The sequence below is a fragment of the Phragmites australis genome, chromosome 14 (genome assembly GCF_958298935.1).
Source record: "Phragmites australis chromosome 14, lpPhrAust1.1, whole genome shotgun sequence".
NCBI classification, from domain to species: domain Eukaryota; kingdom Viridiplantae; phylum Streptophyta; class Magnoliopsida; order Poales; family Poaceae; genus Phragmites; species Phragmites australis.
This window is the reverse complement of record NC_084934.1, coordinates 8,235,905-8,256,160: the sequence shown is the minus strand read 5'-3', so window position 1 is coordinate 8,256,160 and position 20,256 is coordinate 8,235,905. Positions and strand designations below refer to the sequence as shown.

General features: G+C 41.1%; 1 protein-coding gene across 1 annotated transcript; it reads right to left on the bottom strand.

Annotated features, from left to right (window-relative positions):
- Positions 1-18,688: 18,688 nt before the first annotated feature.
- Positions 18,689-19,980, bottom strand: LOC133891485 (adenylate isopentenyltransferase 5, chloroplastic-like). The gene has a single exon (XM_062332204.1). The coding sequence runs from the start codon at positions 19,978-19,980 to the stop codon at positions 18,937-18,939; it is 1,044 nt and encodes a 347-aa protein (XP_062188188.1). The 3' UTR covers positions 18,689-18,936.
- Positions 19,981-20,256: the final 276 nt, after the last annotated feature.

The following is a 20,256-nucleotide window of genomic DNA, read 5'->3' as shown; positions in this document are numbered from 1 at the left end:
CGGTGTAGTCGGCTTTAACACTTACCTTACTCACCACATGCCGATCTAATGGTAAGGCGAGCCAAATACCTCTGTAGCTGTGATCTTTTGGGCGTGAATATCGACGGTTTGAGCGGGTGGGCTTGTAACAGGTGCTAATTTCCTCCGGGAGTAGTTCTAGTACCTCCGCGCTGACCGATGCATGATCCAAATAGTTGGGGCTTATTGGGAAAGGTTGACATGAGTACCCCTTGTATGGACCTGTGTGGTCATGCAAGCCGTATGGTCCTCAAGTCATGTGGGTCCAGGAGTATCCCCCGGTATGGTGTAAAAATATTTCCAAATGCTGTGCTCTCGGTCATGAGCATGCTTCTGTCCATTTGCATTGGTCGTAGAGTTTTTGCTTGTGGTTGATGGTTGGATATGTGGGAGATGGTTGAGTTGATCTTTGTTTCATATATGTTCACAATGGTTCCAATTATTTATGTTCAATTGGTTATGGCTGGATAGATTTATATTGTTGTTGGTTAAGTTAGTTGCTCACATCTATGTATCTAGGTTACTACTTATGTTCAACTTAATCATGTGGCTTTTCTTTGCTAATGTCTCAATGCATAATCCTTGGAGTCGAGCTATATATATGTGCTCTATATGGTTTAAGTCTTGCGAGTACCTACGTACTCATGCCTGCATTTTCAGGTGCTGCCGGTGAGGAAAAGCCAGTGTTTGGCTACTTCATGCCTACCGATCAAGGTGGCGGGCAAGAGTAGTTCATCCTACTCTTAGAGGTCATGCTTTTGGGGTGTAGCCTAAGGGTACATGGCTCCACTATCTTTTGTTGTATAGGTTTATGTTTCCACTGCGTAGATATTGTTGTCTTTTGTTATAAATTTGTGTAAATGGTTATATGGCTAAAGACTTGTAATATAAATGTTAATTAGTCACTCTTTATTAAACTTGCTTGTGATTGCTTATGTTGGAAAGGCATGTGTTCCGATTTTGGGCACAAAACACGTGTCAGGACTATCGGGATGATATTCTGGTTAATCGTTGAAGTCATGATTATATAAATGATCAACTTGGTGATTAACTAGAATATTATCTGGACAGTTCCTCGTAGTGGGTTTCTAAGAAATGCATGGAGCCAAATCGGAAATCTTTATATGTGAAAGTTACGGATTCTCATAATGAAAACATTTTCAATTGTTTACAGTAGTTAACAATCACTACTATTGCCATAAATTGAACTGTATGCAGTTGTTTAAATATTTTAAAATTTTCTTCTCATTTAGTATTATCATGTAACAAAAAACCATTGTATTATAGAGTTTGAGTGCAAATTAGCTAGCATAATATTCTTAGATTAATGCATGTAATGGCTAGTAGATACTAATTGATTCGAACACACAAACAATGTGCACACTACTAATAATTTTGTTGAGTTTAATGCTGCAACAAACTTTAAGCCTTTAAAAAGATTCAAGGTGTAAGCACTCTAACAGGTCATCTGTGTCGGGTCATCAATACCGACTAGACCAGAACCGGCACTGACAAAGTACCAGTACCGGTTTATAACATCCCACGTTCAATCATTAATTAAACCGGGTTAAACCGACACTAATACTATTAATACCGGTTTATAATTTGAACCGAGAATAATGATGGAAGCAGACCCAAAATTTTTAATTCAATCAATCATTAACTCACGTTGGCTCACATCCGCTTGGCCGGCAATCTCCGCTGATATTTTATCCTGCATTCTCATTCACTCATCTCTCTCTCCACTACTCTCATCCGCTCTCGACCATCCTTATCTGATCCCCCCGCTAGGCGCCTATCCTCCTCATCCCCTTCTTCCTCCGACCCTGTCTCCTCAAGCTTCAGCTTGACATTGGGTGTGTGATTTAGAGAGGAGTTTTTGGTGGGTGCAGCGAACGGGCTCAGGGCGGAGAAGTTCTTCGAGCCAGACAAGCGGGGAGGTACAAGGTGTTGTTCTTGCGCACCCTAATGCAGGAGAAGGGCCGGTGGGGGGTCAACCACGCCCGCCCGCCCACCGAGTCCTGGCCCGGACACGTCTCCATCATCGCTGGTTTCTACGAGGACCCCAATGCTGTCACCAAAGGTGCCGGTGAGAGACGGCAGCGAGCTGTTCACGCGAGGACTACTTGGCGTGGAGCTTGGGCCCAATGACGTACCACCATTCACCACGAGACCGAGCAGGTGCTCGGTGTTCCTTGAGGCGTCGGTGCGGCAGTTAGAGGGGCTGGAGGATGCTGACGACATCATCATCAACTCTTTCCTCAACATCGAGCCCAAGGTGAGATCATTCAGATCATGCCCCACAGCTGTTTGTTGTTTTGCTCAACTGAAATTAAGAAAGCTTATAGAATTGATCTGTTCTTGTCTCGATCTGTGGATATCAGGTAAATGAAATGTTGACTGAACCGGAGTGAAGTTATTGAAGCAGCAACACCATATGGAGTACGTTTGTGGATGGGTCATGAATTGCATTACAAACATCAAAATTGTGTACATGAGCTAACTAATCAATTGTAAGAACATTGTTTTTGTCGATCTATTCTTGTCTCATCTCTTTCAAGAGAATAAAATCACGAATACATTGTTCAGAGAATAAAATCGCATCTGTGTGTTATTGTTCTTGTTCCATTCTGCAATTCGATCGGTGACTCTTCGGATTGAACAGTGGCGGCAGCAGTAGCTGAGCTGGCTTAAAATCTTTGAGCCGCCTTGTTTATGTTTTGGCTCCTAAAACCTTTTCAGTGTCGGCTGGTAACCGTGGACCGGCACTGATACTCATTAACAGTATCAGTTCGCAAAGTGGCACTAATAATTCATAACCATCACTGTCAAGTAATCAGTGCCGGTTCAAAAATTATCACTGATGATGTTTTTGAGCCAGCACTGATTTTCTTTCTGTAGTAGTGAAGTAGAAACTAACCCTCCGTTTTTATCTTGAAGACTAGGAAGATAATGTGATATTCCATTTTTCTTGGTAATATTTTCCATATTAAGGACAAACGTTGTGTTTCAACTTCTTTTTGGGGAAGGTGGTAGTGTTTTCTTTGTAGCATTTTCTTTGGACCTGATGTAGCGAGAAACTATATGCTTACACCATTACGTTCTCGAAAAATATGCTCACACCATTTGCAAAACATTTCTTCTTATATTTTGAACTAAAAATGCTAGGTCGCAATCGTATAGAGATCAGCGTAATACCTTAACCTCATTAGTGGCGTCCCTAGTATTGTAGTGGTTTGTCCCAGGTGGATGACCGGCTGGCACTGCCATATAAGCCGAAGTGTTGTAAACATATGACCCGATATGAGACAATGCTATGCATGCATTGAGGTCGCTGGGTCTGGCACAGAGGGAAGTTTTGAAGCTAGGGTGTTTGTGAATACATTAATGTTAATTGATCTATTATGCCACTTGGGGCTTACACTACTTAAAAAAAAGTTATCACTGCCAGTTCAAAAACTATATTACTGCCGATTTTTAAATCGCAGTGAATAAGTGACCCTGATAATTTATGATTATCACTGTCCGTTACAAAACAATGATTGTACCTATCACTGTTAGTTCGTGACATAAATCGACACTGATACAAGCTATCACTGCCAGTTCTTAAAGTTATGGTAACAATTTGTATATTTATCACTGCTGGTTCCAGCTACGAATCAATAATAATACTCAATCCAGAACAAAAAAAATTAAACATTTAGGCATTAATTTAACCAAGATTAATATTACTAATCACAATAATAATATTGTTTACATCACACTAATCCTACTGTACATCAAAAGTAACATCATGCATACGGCCGTACACAAAACCCTAAACCCACCCGTTCAAAAACCCCAAATTCGCACGTCTAGCTATGCGTGGCCGAGATGATATTCGATCTATGACTGTCATCATCGCTCTCGTTGTCCTCATCATTGGCATCATCACCATCACCATCGCTGAGGTCACCTCAGCCTCCTCCTCCTCCTCTGGATCCTCCTCGTCCTCCTCCTCCGACGATGATGATGGCGGCAACAAGCTGGACCGAGGCTTCTTTGCCTTCAGCTATTGATGAAGAAATTCCACACCTTGTCCTCGGAGGGGAACCAGCCGAATCACTAGAGTCCAAGGTCGAGGATGCCTCGTCTGACTACTACACCGACGAGGCCTTCTCCTCCTCCTCGGAAGAGGGCGCAGGTGTGGGAGGTGTCCTCGGAGAAGGCGGCGGAGGCGGCAGCGGAGGCAAGCAGAGAGCGAGCGAGTAAGCGAGCGAGAGTGAGTTGATTGAGTATGAGAGAGCAACATTTAAGTCGTTGGAGAAGTCGAGTAGCTGGTCGCATAAAGCCGAGCAGGCGTGCATGTGAAAATGTATAGATTTTTTAGTATCAATATCAGTTCGTAAACACAACTGGCAGTGATAGTTATTATCACTGCCAGTTACTAAAATCATGTTTTTTGATGAGCTAATATCACTGTCGGTTTGTGTTATTAACAGACAGTGTTAATCACTATCACTAGCGGTTCTTGCTAGCTTGGATTTTTATATGCACTGAAACTTTCAAACCAACAATAATATTTTATCACTACTAATTATTTTTGAACCTTTCTGTGGTAGTGTTAACATTAAACTCATTTGCAAACATGTTGTGTATATTGGATGAATATGCTATTTTAAAGGAAATATGCGTAAAGTGATGCACTTGAAAGGATGAAGCAAAACGCAAAGAAACCATAAAGAACCAGGGGATAAAATCATAAAAGGTGGCTAGAAATACAACTAAGAGAAGGCCTGAAGAAACTGGGTCCGATTAGATTGGCACAAATGCCAAATTGACCTACTTGGACCCATCTTTTGCCAGAAGGATGTTCTCCCGACGTAGTCAATTTGGATTGAATCCTCACTGTTCAAGTTAAGTTTCCGAGGAGATTTCTTCGTCACCAAGAAAATGATTCTAGTGGGATGACTATAAATATATGGCAGAGGGGTCGGTCCAGTTTGGATTGGAGTCAACTTTTGGCCGACTTTCTTCCAGGTTTCGATGAAAGTTTGGATATAATTAGGGTTAGACAATAGAAAGCTTCGCCGTGCATGAAAACCGAGGTGATTTGACGCGTTTGCCTCTGGTGCCGATCTACACCTACTTGGTGCCGTATCACTATCGGTTCAAGGGATTCAATGGCCGATCAATCATTAAGATGTTAAGAACTACTAGGGATACCCACTATTATTGTCGGTTTGTGTTATGGATCGATAGTGATACAGCACTACCTATCGGTGTCATCGACTGACAGTGATACTTCTATTATCACTACCAGTTGGTTCCTAGAACTAACAGTGATGAAGCACTATCGATCGGTGTCATTGACCGGTAGTGATAAAGAAGTATCACTGTTGGTTGGTTCCTAGAACCAGCAATGGTGTGCCCTAGTATATAATCACTTGTCTGGCCCCCAAGCCCAAGCAGAATAGCGGAGACCTTGTCCATCTCTTTGTTCTGCTCAAGCCCAAGCTCTGTTCTGCTCAGCGGTGGCTCTTTGTGGCGACCTTGCACGGCGAGGCTTCAAAATTTGGAGAAATCCACGTGATCTAGGTGCTCCAAGATTAGTAAGTTCATCTACATTTCATTTGTACTTAGATTTACTTGTTAGATTGCTCTAGATTTTGAAAATCAGTGTTTGTTTCATGATAATGAATTTTGAAGGAGGTAGAGCTCTAATTTACTTAGTGAATTTAAGGTAATCGGTTTTAGTATACATTATCTAGGTTAGTAAGTTTTTCTACATTTTATTTGTACTTAGATTTACTTCCTAGATTGCTCTAAATTTTGAGGTAAAGCTAGTTCTAATTGACTTAGTGAATTTAAGATAATCAATTTTAGGTATACATATTTTAGGTATGAATTTATTTATCATTATTAAGCATTATATTATATTTTATTGATAATAATTAATTAAATGGATAGTTATTTTATATTAATTCAATGGATTTATAATAATTGATAAAATTGCAGATGAACGAAATATGTATGTACTATACTGTCTGTAGTGGACCAGAGTTTTGTGATAGCATGGAAGCTTTTTTGAGCATTGTCGCGGCGTACAAGTCAAATAATTATGATGACTATATATGTTGTGCACGCACATATTGCAAGAATGAGAAGTAGTTTTCAAGCATAGAGCAGATTCGTGAACACTTGTTTCAGAGAGGCTTCAAGCTTAGATATACCTGTTGGACTAAACACGATAAAGATGAGGACATTGAATATGAAGGGCAACCCACTGTCAAAGATGATGGAGGCAACTATATGATAGCTGATGAAGATAATGATATGTCAGTGTTCAAAGGTACTTTGGTCCACGAGGATAAAGATGACATAGATAAGATGTTGTGCGATAGGGAGGAGGACTTCACCAGTGAGAGACAACATCAAAAGTTCTAGCGTATAATAAAGGACTCTAAAATACCTTTATTCTCGAAGTATAAGGATGAGCACACAAAGTTGCATATGGTGTTGACACTGCTGCAATTGAAGGTTAGCAATGGTTAGCCGATATGAGCTTCAACAATTTGTTATGATTCTTGGGTGACTTGCTACCAGAGGGGAACATGTTGCCTGAAATCACGTACTAGGGCAAGCAGGTTGTATGCCTGTTGGGATTAGAAGTAGAGAAAATACATGTATGTCCAAACAACTGCATACTACATCGCAAAGATTTTGCAGAATTGGATGTATGTCCAGTGTGTGGAGCAGCACGGTACAAGCGATGTAGCAATGATGATGATGTAGGGATCAACCGTAAGAAGAAAATACAATACCCTTCGCTAAGGTGGTGTGGTATTTCACTATAATCACACATAAGTTCCTTTGTCTGGATCACCCCTACCGCATTAAGGCAAGAGCTTTTGATGGGACAAGGGAGACTGATCAAGCTTCAAAGATTTGCACAAGAAAATAGATATTTGAGATGGTAAAAAATATTATAGTTATCCTTAGAAAGGGATGAGGCGGTACAAAATTCCCGAGTAGAAAAGGAGCTCTAATGTGGAAAATGAGATCAATTTTTGGGACCTACCTTATTGGTAGGACCTGGAGGTCCGACACGCACTCGATGTCATGCACATTGAGAAAAGCTTATTTGACAGCTTGATTGGTACCTTACTAGATATACTAGGTAAAACAAAAGATACACTCCATGCACAGATGGACCTAAAAGATATGAAACTCAAGAAGGACCTACATCCTGAAGAACTGGATGATGTGAGAAAGCGGCTTTCTATGGCTTGGTACGCTCTGAGCAAGAAAGAGAAACTCAACTTTGCAGTTGCTTGCATGAAGTCAAAGTGTTGTCTGGTTACTCCGCCAACATAAAGAGACTAGTCTTGATGAAAGATTTGAAATTTGTTGACATGAAGTCTCATGACTACCATGTGACAATGACACAGTTGCTTGCAGTTGCAATATGGGGCGATCTGCTAGAGAAAGTCTGAGACCCGATCATAAAGTTTTGGTCATTCTTTAACGCAGTCTCACAGAAGGTCATCGATCCGTTAAAACTAGAAAAGTTGCACGATGACATGGTCCATACTCTATTCCAGCTTGAGATGTGTTTCCCTCCATCTTTTTTTGATATCATTACCCATATCGTTGTTCACATTGCAAGAGAGATAAATATCCTTGGCCCCTTGTTTCTTTATTAGATGTACCCTTTCAAGAGGTTGATTGGAGTTTTGAAGAAATATGTTTCTAATTGAGGTTGGCTGGAAGGTTGCATTGCCATAGGGTCGAGAACCGAAGAGGTCATTGAGTGATGCATGGACTAGATGAATTTCAAACCGATTTGTGTGCATGTATCTCACCATGGGAGGAGGCTATAGGGGATAGGGATGATAGGTGAGAAATCAGTCCATACCAACGATCATGTTTCATTCACTAAAACACATTTCGCAGTTCTGCAACAATCAGTTATAGTGGGCCCATATGTCAGTATGCACATGAACATGCTACACACCACAAACCTAATGAAGTCGGAAGATTGGATCACAAGAGAGCACAGAGATCATTTTGGTAATTGTTTATGTAGACACATGATGGGTAAGGATACAGAGGATGCTCAGTTGAAATTGCTTGCTCATGGACTGTCAACTACAATTATGATATTTCAAGGATACAGCACGAATGGCTATACATTTTATACGATAGCACAAGATGACAAGAGCATCAACCAAAATAGTGATGTATGTATCAATGCCGATGACAACAATAGCAATAGGGAGACCTACTATGGATTTATAGAGGAGATTTAGAAGCTCCAGTATGAACCATTGAATGTCCCTCTTTTTCGGTGCCAATAGGTTAGACTCCCAGGAGAAGTGAATATTGACAAGTACGGTATGACTAGTGTGAACCTCAAACTCATTTATTACAGAGAAAAACTATTGGTACTTACCAATGATGTTACACAAGTATTTTATGTAAAGGATCTGGCTGACAAGGAGCACCACATAGTTTTTTAAGGAAAAATGAGGTTTGCTAGAGTTGAAAATATCGTCGATGAGGAAGATTATAATAAATTTGATGACCTCCCTCCTTTTGGAGAGAACATCAACCTAAGTCAAATAGAAGACAATGAGGAATGTAGTTATAGACATCGCGATCAGAACGAATGTCGAATCGTTAATTGAAAAAAGCATTGATGTATTCATTAAGGATTTGCTGAAATTTGTATTAATTAAGGACATGTTGATTCGTATTAATTAAAGATATGCTTTCTTTTTGTTAAGGATGTGCTTTAATGTAAATACTATTTTAATAAACTATATGAATGTTATAAAAATAAATACTATACAATATATTAAGGACATGCTTTAACGTAAATACTATGATTTAATATACTACAAGAATAAACTTCAAATATGCATCTAAATATTATTTTAATAAATTGTACAAATATAAATAAATTCCAATATTTAAAAATTAGAAAGAGTATCACTTCCGATTGTAGCATAAAACCGGTAGTGATACATATCAGTGTCGGTTCTATACTACAACGGCAATTATACTCACTTATCACTGTCGGTTGTATATTGCTAGTTGTATGCTACAACCGGCAGTAATAGCCTCCTAAGTATTTATTCAAACATCCCGATGTCTGGTTGTATTAGGTTTATTTCTTGATGCCTATTGCAACTGCCACCTCGACGCTCGTTGCCAGCCACCCCGGTGCCCCATTGCCCTGACGCCCACCCGACCACCACCACGCCGCCGCCTCATCACCCTGTCACCCCAGTGCCCCGTCATGGCAACGTTGCCGCATCACCCTGGTTTCCCGTCACCACCCCGACACCCAGCCAGTGTCGTGTCGCACCGGTGCCCCACTTTTTCCCAAATCCTTCCATCTTTAGAGATGAAAAAGGTGGTGATTTACACATTGAGATTGGAATCAAAATTGGGATTAATTGGTGCAGAATCATGACATAGCTCCAAAATGAAAGTTGAGGTTTCATTGTTATCTTTCTAATGGAGCTGGTTTTGTTCAATTCCAATTAGTCGTGTTAGATAAATCATGAAAATAATGCTATTGTACGATCGATTTCAATACGCGTAATAATTTATTTATATGTTGTTGTATTACTTAAAGCATGAATTAGTCTAACGTCCTAAAAGCAAAGTTGTAGAGAATTCTTTTAAGATGTCTGAGATGGTATTATTTTCTACAATTGGTTAAGTGGATTAAAACCATCTAAGCCCCCCTCATTGTTTCAATGGAGTATTGCTTTTTCAAATGGAGCAACTTTGAACCATTATTTGGCTTAATCACAATGAGTGGGATATTTTCTCAAAAGTAAGTAAGGATTACATAATTGAGACTTTCATGGCCATGAAAAGCGCAAAGTGAAGAAATGTAATCTCCTATTTATGGAAGACAATATTTCATATTTGAACAATTTATATTGTAATTTTTGCAAAATATGAACTTCTTTGTTGAATTTATGATATTAGTAGACATTTTTTAATACATTTGTATTGTAATTTTTGTAATTTATTTTCACATTTAACACAATGGCATGTATATATCAAGTGAAACTCCCTGTGGATATTGTGATGTCAATCCTTGGTCTTAGTTTTTATAAATGTATTTTTTTCTATCATGAAGAAATCCATAAGATGGAAATTTGTATGTAGGAATGACACCTCCAAAAGAAAGTTGCCCCTCCTTGGACTAGGGTGCAGGCTCAAAAGAGATGGGCACGTGAATATGGAATAGACGAGAAATGATAGTCCATGAAGCGGAAGCCCAAGTGAGTACCTCAACATAGATCACCCTGACGCTCCAAAGGGTCAGACCATGACTAATGCTATAGATGGTCAAATGCCCGAAGTATAGAGACAGCATGGACGAGGTCCTAGCAAGTTGCTTACATGACATTTTGTCATCATGGTGCTTGATTCATGTCACATCCCAAATTCTTAATCACTCAATTAAGCATAATCATGCTTTTTAAGCATTATGTTTAATTTTTGCATAATTATAATTCGGAATACTAATGCAATTCGTTGAAATCATTTAGATGAGGGAAAGAAATCCGTGACAGAAAAGAATTGAATTCGCAGCGAAAATGGACCCTTTTCACTTACCTGTGGGCCCCACCCTCCAACCACTCAAGTGGGCAACCCCCACCTGCCCTCTCTCTCTCTCTCTCCCACCTGCTCCCCTCACTCTCACGTGCTCTCTCTCCTCGTGCAGCAGCTGGAGCTCTCCCTCTCCCTCTCTCTCTCGAGCCCTCTCTCCATTCCTTATCAAATCCGAGCTCTAGAGAAGGATTGAAGGTATGCATGTGGTGCCATTGCATTCTAGAGCTCATAAGCTACTCATCCATCCAATTCATTTTTGTTTTCTCAAAAGATTCGAGCCGGATTTGATATCTTTTGGTGTTCATGGTTGAAGCGCAAAAAACACCGGAGTTCTTCGATATCCCTCCATTTTCTCCACTTTCCGGCGGTCACCCAGCTCCACAAGCATCTTGAGTAAGTCTCTTAGGCTCCCCATGGCAAGAATTCGTGGTTTGGTTGATCGATTTCGAATTTTAGCAAAGTTCATGAGTTTTTGAGGTTTTAAACCAAAATGAGGATTTATATGAGATTTGATTTAGAAATTGAGTTGCTAAGGTGGTTAGTTGAGTTATAGACTCTCTAAATTCTCCCAAACATATCCCCTTTGGAGTGAAAAAGATCGCAAATCGATTTGGCAAAGTTTCCCCTCAAATAGGAGCAGTTCTGGAAAGTCTAGAACATCCGAAAAATTATCCAGAGGTTCCGCAATCCGGAACCTCCACAAAAAAGTGCGGATAGTCCGCAAAAGTGCTGAGGTTCCACATAAAAGTGCGGAGGGTCCGCAGTTACTATTCATTAGGCGTATTGAGGCTTGTAAAATTCATAATTAATTCATCCGAACTCCAAACAACGTGAGACTAGTTGCGTTAGCTTCATATGAGAGTGAATTACGTGTTAAAAATGTTGGAACTCCAGAAAATATTTTTGAGAATTAGTGAGTAAATTAAATGTGTTTCGGCTTGTTTAGGTCACGGTTAGTTGTTGCCATGTTCTAAAATTATGAAACCACTTTTGTTAGCCTTGTATTAACATGCTCTACACATTAAAAATACTATGAGCCATGAGATGAGTGTTTGAATTCCGTTGAATAATAAAATACACGCTGAGGTTTAATGAGTCATTGAAATGGTTTCAACCTTTAACATTGCGTAATTAATTGAATCTAAATCCCTTATATAGTGTATGACAATCTTTAGGTAAAGTGTATCTAGTGTTCAAGTTGAATCAATCGATGAATCGGCAAAAACACATTTCCTGTCAGTGTCTGGAGTGTCCAGACAAAGTCCGGAGGGTCCGCACATGTCCAGAGTATCCGGAGAATTCTCCGGATAGTCCGGAGTTTGCCTGAGTTGCGCAAATGTTCGGATGTTCCACATAATTTTGTGGATAGTCCGCATATGTCCGGAGGTTCCGCACTTTTGGCAACTTTTTAAATTGGTTTAAGTGCCAATTTTGTTCTAGCTCGCATGTTTGCACTTTTAGCATGTTTTGCGAATCTTATAGCATGCATTGTTGCATTACATCCATACTCATAGCATTGCACACGTTATTTATTTTTAGAGAACGCCGATCCGACGATCCCAGAGGCCGAGTTCAATCTCGACGCGCCCCACCTTTCTGATCCAAGGCAGCAAGACTAGCAACTAAGCATATTGACCCCTCTTGTGTAATTGGATAAGTCTAAAATTGATGAAATGTGCTTATGTATGTATGCATGTTTAGCGAGTCAGTGTCGGGTACCAATGGGTAGAACCTATGCCGATTGCATTCTTCTACTTTGAATACTTGTGTATTTACATTCGTTGTAGCCTTGAGGTGTTGTCAATGTCTAGGTATGAGTTCGACTTATATGCTTAGCCATGCTTAGCTCATTCGGTAGAAGTCGAACAACGGCGCATCCCGTTGTTCACGAGCATACGACCTCCTTATGGTTACATACACTTGTTGAGGTTGAGATGGTTGTATGAGTGGTGAGAATGAGACGAGGTGCAGGCGGTGCTAGGATGGTTTTTTGTCCTGTCCGGATGTGGAGTTCCCCTAGGTAGGTCAGTAGAGGAAAACCGGACACCGTAGGCCGCTTGCATCATTTAAGGCCGATCGTCGGGGTAGTTGGCTTTAGCACTTAACTTACTCACTACATGCCGATCTAATGATTAGGCGAGCCGAATACCTTCGCAGCTGTGGCGTTGTGGGGCCTGAACATCGACGGTTTGAGCGGATGGGCTTGTAAGTGGTACTAGTTTGCTCCGGGAGTAGTTCTAGTACCACCACGCCGAGCGATGCATGCCGCACACGGTTGGGGCTGGTTGGGAAAGGTTTACACGGGTACCCCCTTGTGTGCACTTTAGCAGGTGGCACAAGCCGTATGGTCCCTGAGTCGTGTGGGTCCAGGAATATCCCCTGTAGGGTGTATAAACAGTTCGAACTGACATGCCCTCGGTCATGAGCATGCTATTGTTTCATTTGACGCGTTCATAGAGTTTCGAGTATGGTTTGTGGTTCGATATGTGGGAGATGGTGATGTGAGCACTTGTTACTTATTGATATACATGTTGTTACAGTTACACTTGTTCAGTTGTTAGATGCAAGGTAGTTTTCATATGTTTTGGTAAAGTTTCAGTCGCTCACACATATATCTAGGATGCTTAGTGCATATGTTTTACTTAACGTATGGTTCATCCTTTCTAATGATCAATGCATAATCCTTGGAGTCGAGCTATGTATATGTGCTCTATATGGTTTAAGTCTTGCGAGTACCTTCGTACTCATGCCTGCGCTTTCAGGTACTCCTGTTGCTAAGGGAGATGCGGTGTTTGGCTACTTCGTGCCCGCCGATGTAGGTAGTGGGCAAGAGTAGTGCATCCTACTCTGGATGGTCGTGCTTTTGTGATGGAGCCTAAGGGCATATGGCTCCATCCCCCTTTTGTTGTATAGCTTTTAGTCTTTCGCTGCTTAGTTTTTTTGTTGGTTAGGAGTTGAGCAGGTTTTAGTCTCCTCCTAGCTCTCTTTTACTGTAAATCGTGATAACTTGTTGCATGTTTAAGAACTTGTAATATAATGTTAATTACTCGCTCTTTCTTAAGCTTTGTTGTGATGTACATGTTAAAAAGGCATGTGTTCCGATCTTGAGCACAAAACACATGCCAGGACTACCGGGATCATATTCTGGTTAATCATTGAGGTTGTGATTATGAATAATGATCCTCCTGGTGATTAATTAGAATATTATTTGGACGGTTCCTCAAAATTCAGTCAGGGAGCCTACAATGCTATCGCATGTACTATGGCCATATAAGACATGCAGGTTCTCATCAGGGATCATGTCCCAATCAGCTATATAAATTGGAGAAGTGGTTTACAATGACATCAAGGACCTTTTGTGGGATAAGTTGATAGAAAATTTGAGTTCCCTGAAGGATGCAACATTGAGCGAGCGAAGGGCCATGCATTAAATATAATGGTCAAATCATTTAAAATTTTCAAGGGTACATTGTACAGAGATTATGTGAAGAGTGACAAAATACCGGACTTTAACGTTTACTCTAAGGTGCATGACTATTGGAATGAATTCATGCAGTACAAGTAGTTGGAGGAAGCAATTAAGCAAAGTGAGGCAAACAAGGCTAACTCTGAAAAGAACATTTACTACCACATACTAGGCATGCGTAGATACGTGAAGAAAGTACCCGACTGGGAGAAGAAGGAAGAAGAACTAGCCCGCAACGGTGTCACACCTGTGATGGCTCGGTGGATTCCAAGAGGTGACACAAAGTATTGCAGATGCCCATGCCTAGACTTCCCAAGGCTCTTTTAGGGCAGATAGAGAGAAGGACGAACTAACCTTGGCACTGGAAAACAAGGAGCACCCTGGCCTCACGCGAGGCCAAGGTTTGAGGCCTTGAAAAGACTCCTTCCAAAAAGACTACTATAGTTATAGGAGTCGGAAGAGAAATAAAAAAGAAATGCAAGATTCTTGGCCCTTGTACAAGAAGAACTTTAACAAGAGGGACAGATGACAGATGCTCGTATATGGCAAGCGATACAAGAAGCCAACGACCAATAGCAAGTACAGGACAATATTGCTATTCTCCACAGCTCTGGTGCTCGTCAGAGTAGTTGCGCATCCACATGCATTCCCGATGAGGAATTATGTCGTTATCTGTGGACGATATCAAAGAAACCAAACAGTGCAAGATTGTTGTGTCCACTGTGAACGTTACCACCAAGGTGGCTATGATCTTGACTTGGCCACGAGTGGAAATTGGGGCTCTGTTCAATGATCACTCGATACCGTTGGAATATGCCAGGGTCCAAGTGGATAGCATACTTCCCGGGTACCACAAAATGAACATGGATATCCCTGGAGAGATGGGGCACACGAAACTGGGAGCAAACATAGGTAATTTCTTCATGTGGTGCAAGCAATACGTATTGTTTGGCAAAGATACAGACGATAAAGAAGAGGAGCTAGACTCCCGAACATACCTCCCTTCACCTAGAAGATCTCTGACTCCTCAGTTGCCTCCACACAGAAGATCTCCAACTCCTCCACTTCCAGCACTTGCACCAACAAGAGGTTCGAATCCTCCGCCGCCAACACCTGCACCGCTTAGAAGTCCGAGTCCTTCACCATCAACACCTGCACCATCTAAGAAGTCAATTTTGTCCCAAAAATCTCTTTCATCTAAGAAATCATTTTCATCTCGCAAGCGGCTACCACCTAAGAAGTTAGCACCACCTCATTAGTCAGAACAAACTTCTGAGGAATTGAGACAGACAGTGAATGCCAGTTTAACTGCACACTTCAAACTAGCTGAACCTAAGAAGAAGGATCCAATCGATCCTTCAATGCAGAAGTTTTTCACGTCTATGGCAAAACAAAATAGTTGGGGGATAAGCCTTACCTGAAGGGGCAGGCGATCCAATAGTTTCTTGCAGAAGCCGCATTTATAGAATCCCAAATTGCAGGGGAGGATCTAATTGACACTGTAGAGTTTAGATGGTCATTTCAATTGGGCAAACTGCTGGTCAAGCAAGATGTGATGAACAACATGTCCTATCAAATGCGGAAATTCGATAAGTGGTACATGATGAGTCGAGCAACGGTAGAGCAATATTTGGTGCTAGAGTACAAAATGAAGATTTCCTCAACATCGACGACATATTGTGGTTCGAATTCAAGGAAATTTATAACGTGTACCAGCAAGACACCTTCGATGTGTTTATCATGAGTAGTGCCACATTGTAAGTGTCTTATATGTATAAGTCACTATTTACATTATTATACCATTTAATTGCATCAATAACTTATTTCTTATGTAGAATGAAGGTACATCAATGTAGGAAAGAGTGCATTTACGAAGTATGATTCCTCGACCTAACAAGAGTAAATGTGACGCTTGTCAGAGATCATCCAGTCAAAGTCAAGGACTATGTGTGCAACGCTATGGTCGAACTAAAACACAAGACATACATATTTTTACCTTACAACTTTATGTATGTGTTTCCCCTTACATGCTTATTCTACTCTTCTATGCGCAACTTGATGTTAAGACTAATTAGGTATGGTGACACACACACACACACATATATATATATAGATGTATCTATGTACGTGTATATATATGTATATATGTATATATATACATATATAGATTACATATATACATACATTTTTAAATATATACTAATATATTCATATATATATATATATATATGAAGCCTTTTATGTACTCTCGGGTGCACATACTCCTCCTCTAATGGTTGTTCAGAAAGGAGTATATCTTAAAAAGTAGTATATACATCTTAGAAAAAATATATATATTTCACTTATAAAGAAGTATATGCATATCAGAAAATAGTATATACATGTCAAAAAGTAGTATGTATATCTCAGAAATTAGTATCTACTTCAGTTGGAACAGGACAAACTATGGATCGAGCTGGGAGTATGTACTCCTAGGAGTACATACTAGTTTTGCTATACATATATTTGCAGGTATCACTAGATCATCCTTGTAATCCAACCAGATATTAGCAAAATCATTGTATTTGACTCACAAAAGAGACCACAAATACAATTCCAACCTATTATAGACTCTAAACAAGTAAAGTCGATCATTTCATTATTCACTCTAGTAATCTTATATTCGATTGAATCTTAGTCTAATAATACTATTCATAATCACGCATAGGGTATACACACGAGACTATAAGAGGAGTGTTCGATACTGTCCATACGCGAAGGAGTTCAATGTCCGAACAAACTTTCCAGTACATACGGAATATTCATATATCCAGTTCCTACTAAGTGACTAGTTTCATATCACTAATGTTTCATATCTTTTTTCAATGTAACATGCATAAATCAGGCAACAATTTATGTGCCTTTTTATGTATGTGAGTTAATGCACACATTCAATGAAGACAAAGTGATCCAAGATGATGCAGGGGTGTGTAAATACATATTGATGCATACTTCTTAGTTTCTATATGTGTTCAAATGATTGATTTCTTTAATTCTTATATCAGGATAGCTAATCAAGTTGAACACAAGCAAACTCCTGCAGCATCATATCAACGCAATTCAAGAACAACTTATTGGATTCATCAATAATAAAGTGATAAGTCCAAAAAGTGAGCTTTATGAGCTGGCATATAGAGCACAACCTTCAATAAGCATTCATGACTTGCTGAGTTAGATAACTTTGGGTAGCTAGAGAACTTGAATTACTTATCTTGAACTTGATATAAAACTGTTGTGAATGGTATGTGAATTGTGTATGTATACCTGATTTGTGAATAAAATGTATCGAGCTAGAAAAATCTATGATGAATTTTTGTATGTATCTATACTTGTATATATGTGTTGTTTTATAAATATATGATGTGTTTTGTTGTCGATAATAACTAGATTTGTGTGGGGGTTATCACAAGCAGTTCATGTAATGGACTAGCAGTGATAATTCAATTATCATTGTCGGTTTATTACATGAACCAACAGTAATATGTAATATCACTGTAGCGATAATCTATGAATATCACTAGCAGTGATGCGTACTATCAACTATCTAGTATAATTAATCACTATTAGTTTTTGAACCGGTAGTAAAATAGTTTTTGAATTGACATTGATGGGAGATTATGTAGAATAAGTCTATTTGTTTCTTAAGATCAAGAAATCTTAAATACTTTAAGAGAAGCTACACCGACCCGTGCACTTGTGATTATATTTTGTGTGCATAGTTGTCACCAACAGATAGTTGAAAAATCATACAGTATTCATACATCCTATGGGAATGCGAGGTGCAGCAACTTAGACAACGTCCTGAATGTGGAGAAACAAATTCTTATCGAATTAGAACCATTTTCTGTTTAGGTTCTAGTATTCCAAATACACCCATATATTTCTCAAAATGCACCCGAAAGGTTGAAAATGTCAACTATGTATACGTGTGTGTTGTGCATTAATTCTACCAGAATGAAAAATGAAGATCAAAATATCAACCCATTAGACTTTATTTATGTGATCTCGTACATAACATATACTTAAGTACAGATAAATTCAGAGAGTGCCCCCGCGCATCTCTCAGACACAGATACGACAAGAAACAGAAAGGAACTTGGACAGCTATAGCACACGCTCGATCGCACATCACGAATGCACGTAGTTATACGAAATAAGAACATAAAAAGAAGGGAAGCAAAAATAATCGTCACTCCATTAAACTTAGAAGAAAATTGGAAAAATGGAGAGAAAAATACAGGTGTTAGCTCGCGCACATGCTGGAATGTAACATAATTTGTTCAACGATGTTCCGTCCTCGAGCGTAGCATTCTCATTGGAATTCTGGTGGCAGAATTACGTAAGAATTGGATCTATTTGTTTTAAAAGCTAAAGCTAAAATAAATAAGTAGATTATATAATTTGTTTGTCAAAATCTAAATTATTTTTTTACCGTAATCTACAAACCGTCCCCTCCGGTGACTATATAAAAAATAAAAGTACATACACAAGCCTAGGGTAATTACCTATCAATACTATTATTATTTCCAAACCAAACCCTGAACTTTCCACAATACAACCTTTTAAAATCTACTATCTAAAAGCTATTTTTCAAAATAATAAAATAAAACAAATACTCCTCTATAGATAGATTTACTGTAAAACAAAGTAATTAACCTCCCCAGCTGTCGCTCCTTCCTCTTTCTTGACGGCCTTGTCCAATGCCATCGCACCAAGCAATGGTGGCTAATGTCTACTCCGCACTTACGTCCACGCGTTCTCGTGAATGCAGCTGTCAATGTCGAGAAGCAGGGTTATACTGCGACGGCGGCTGCCGCCGCAGGAGTGAACACGGGCACGTCAGGGGGCAGATCATCAGCCGGGACAGCGTCGTTGTGAAGGAAGGAGCGCACGGCGTCGATGCACGGCGCTGCGACGAGCCGCTGCCATGCCTCGTCGGCGGCGTCACCGCGCCTCCGGAATGCTTCCGTGGCGTCCACGCGCCGGACTTGCCACAGCTTCGCCAGCCGCTGGATCTTGGCGCGCTGCCGGCACGAGAGCCGGCTGGTGTTCGACTTGATGTCCTCGATGGCGACGGCCTGCAGCCGGGCGCGCTCGTCCTCGTCGTCGCCGGAGCTGCGCAACCACCGCAGGTACGCGTCGAGCTCTGGCACGCCGATGGCACGCCAGATGCCGCGGGAGTAGTCGGTGCGGTGCGGGTCGACGGCGGCCACGACCTCGTCCACGAGCCCGCGGGTGTACATCTCGTCGACGCGGCGGGAGACGTAACCGTGCAGCACGGGGAGCTGCACGTCCACCCACAGGAAGCAGCAGTCGTAACGCTCGCGGAATGAGCGGCGGTCGCCGTCGACGAGCTCCTCGATGTATGAGTTCGATCCGCCCGCGATGATCGGGAGGCGGCCGCGCGCGGTGATCGCGCCCGCGGCGCGGAACGCCTCGCGCCGGAAGTCCGCGGCCGTGAAGTCGTCGTTGGGGTGCGCCACCCCGAGCAGGTGGTGAGGCACGCCAGCGCACTCCTCCGCCGTGACCTTGTTGGTGGCCACGTCCAGGCCCGCGTACACCTGAATCTTGTCCGAGTTGATCACCTCGCCGCCGAACCTGAGAGCGAGATCCACGGCGAGGCGCGACTTGCCTGTCCCCGTCGCGCCCATCACCACCACGGCCTTATGCTTCGCTCCCACGTACCTATTGGCACTGACAAGCGGCGGCGGCGGTGCAGGAAACGCCATGTCGCGCTCTAGCCGCCTTATATCAATCGGTGGTGCAGCTGGTGCTATGAACCTCCGGAGGGTGATAGCGGTGGCGACGGAGGCTGTGGGCGCCGAGTAGAGTGACATGATTTTGTCGCTAGTTAACTACTTAACTACTTGTTTAAGAAGTCTTGAGATCTTCTTAATTGTAGTTAGTTTGTGAGTTGGCTGTGGATGTGTTGGGTGGCTATTTATGCTATGCTGGGTAAGCAAGCAGCAGAAAAGGGCATCCTCATTGCAATACAAAATACAAAATGGATTCCTTTGGGGTTCCATTTTTTAAAACAAATGCGCGAGATAAGGATTCGGATCCACGCCCTTGAAGTCTTCTAGCATCGGATCACAAATAGAACACCTGGTGTT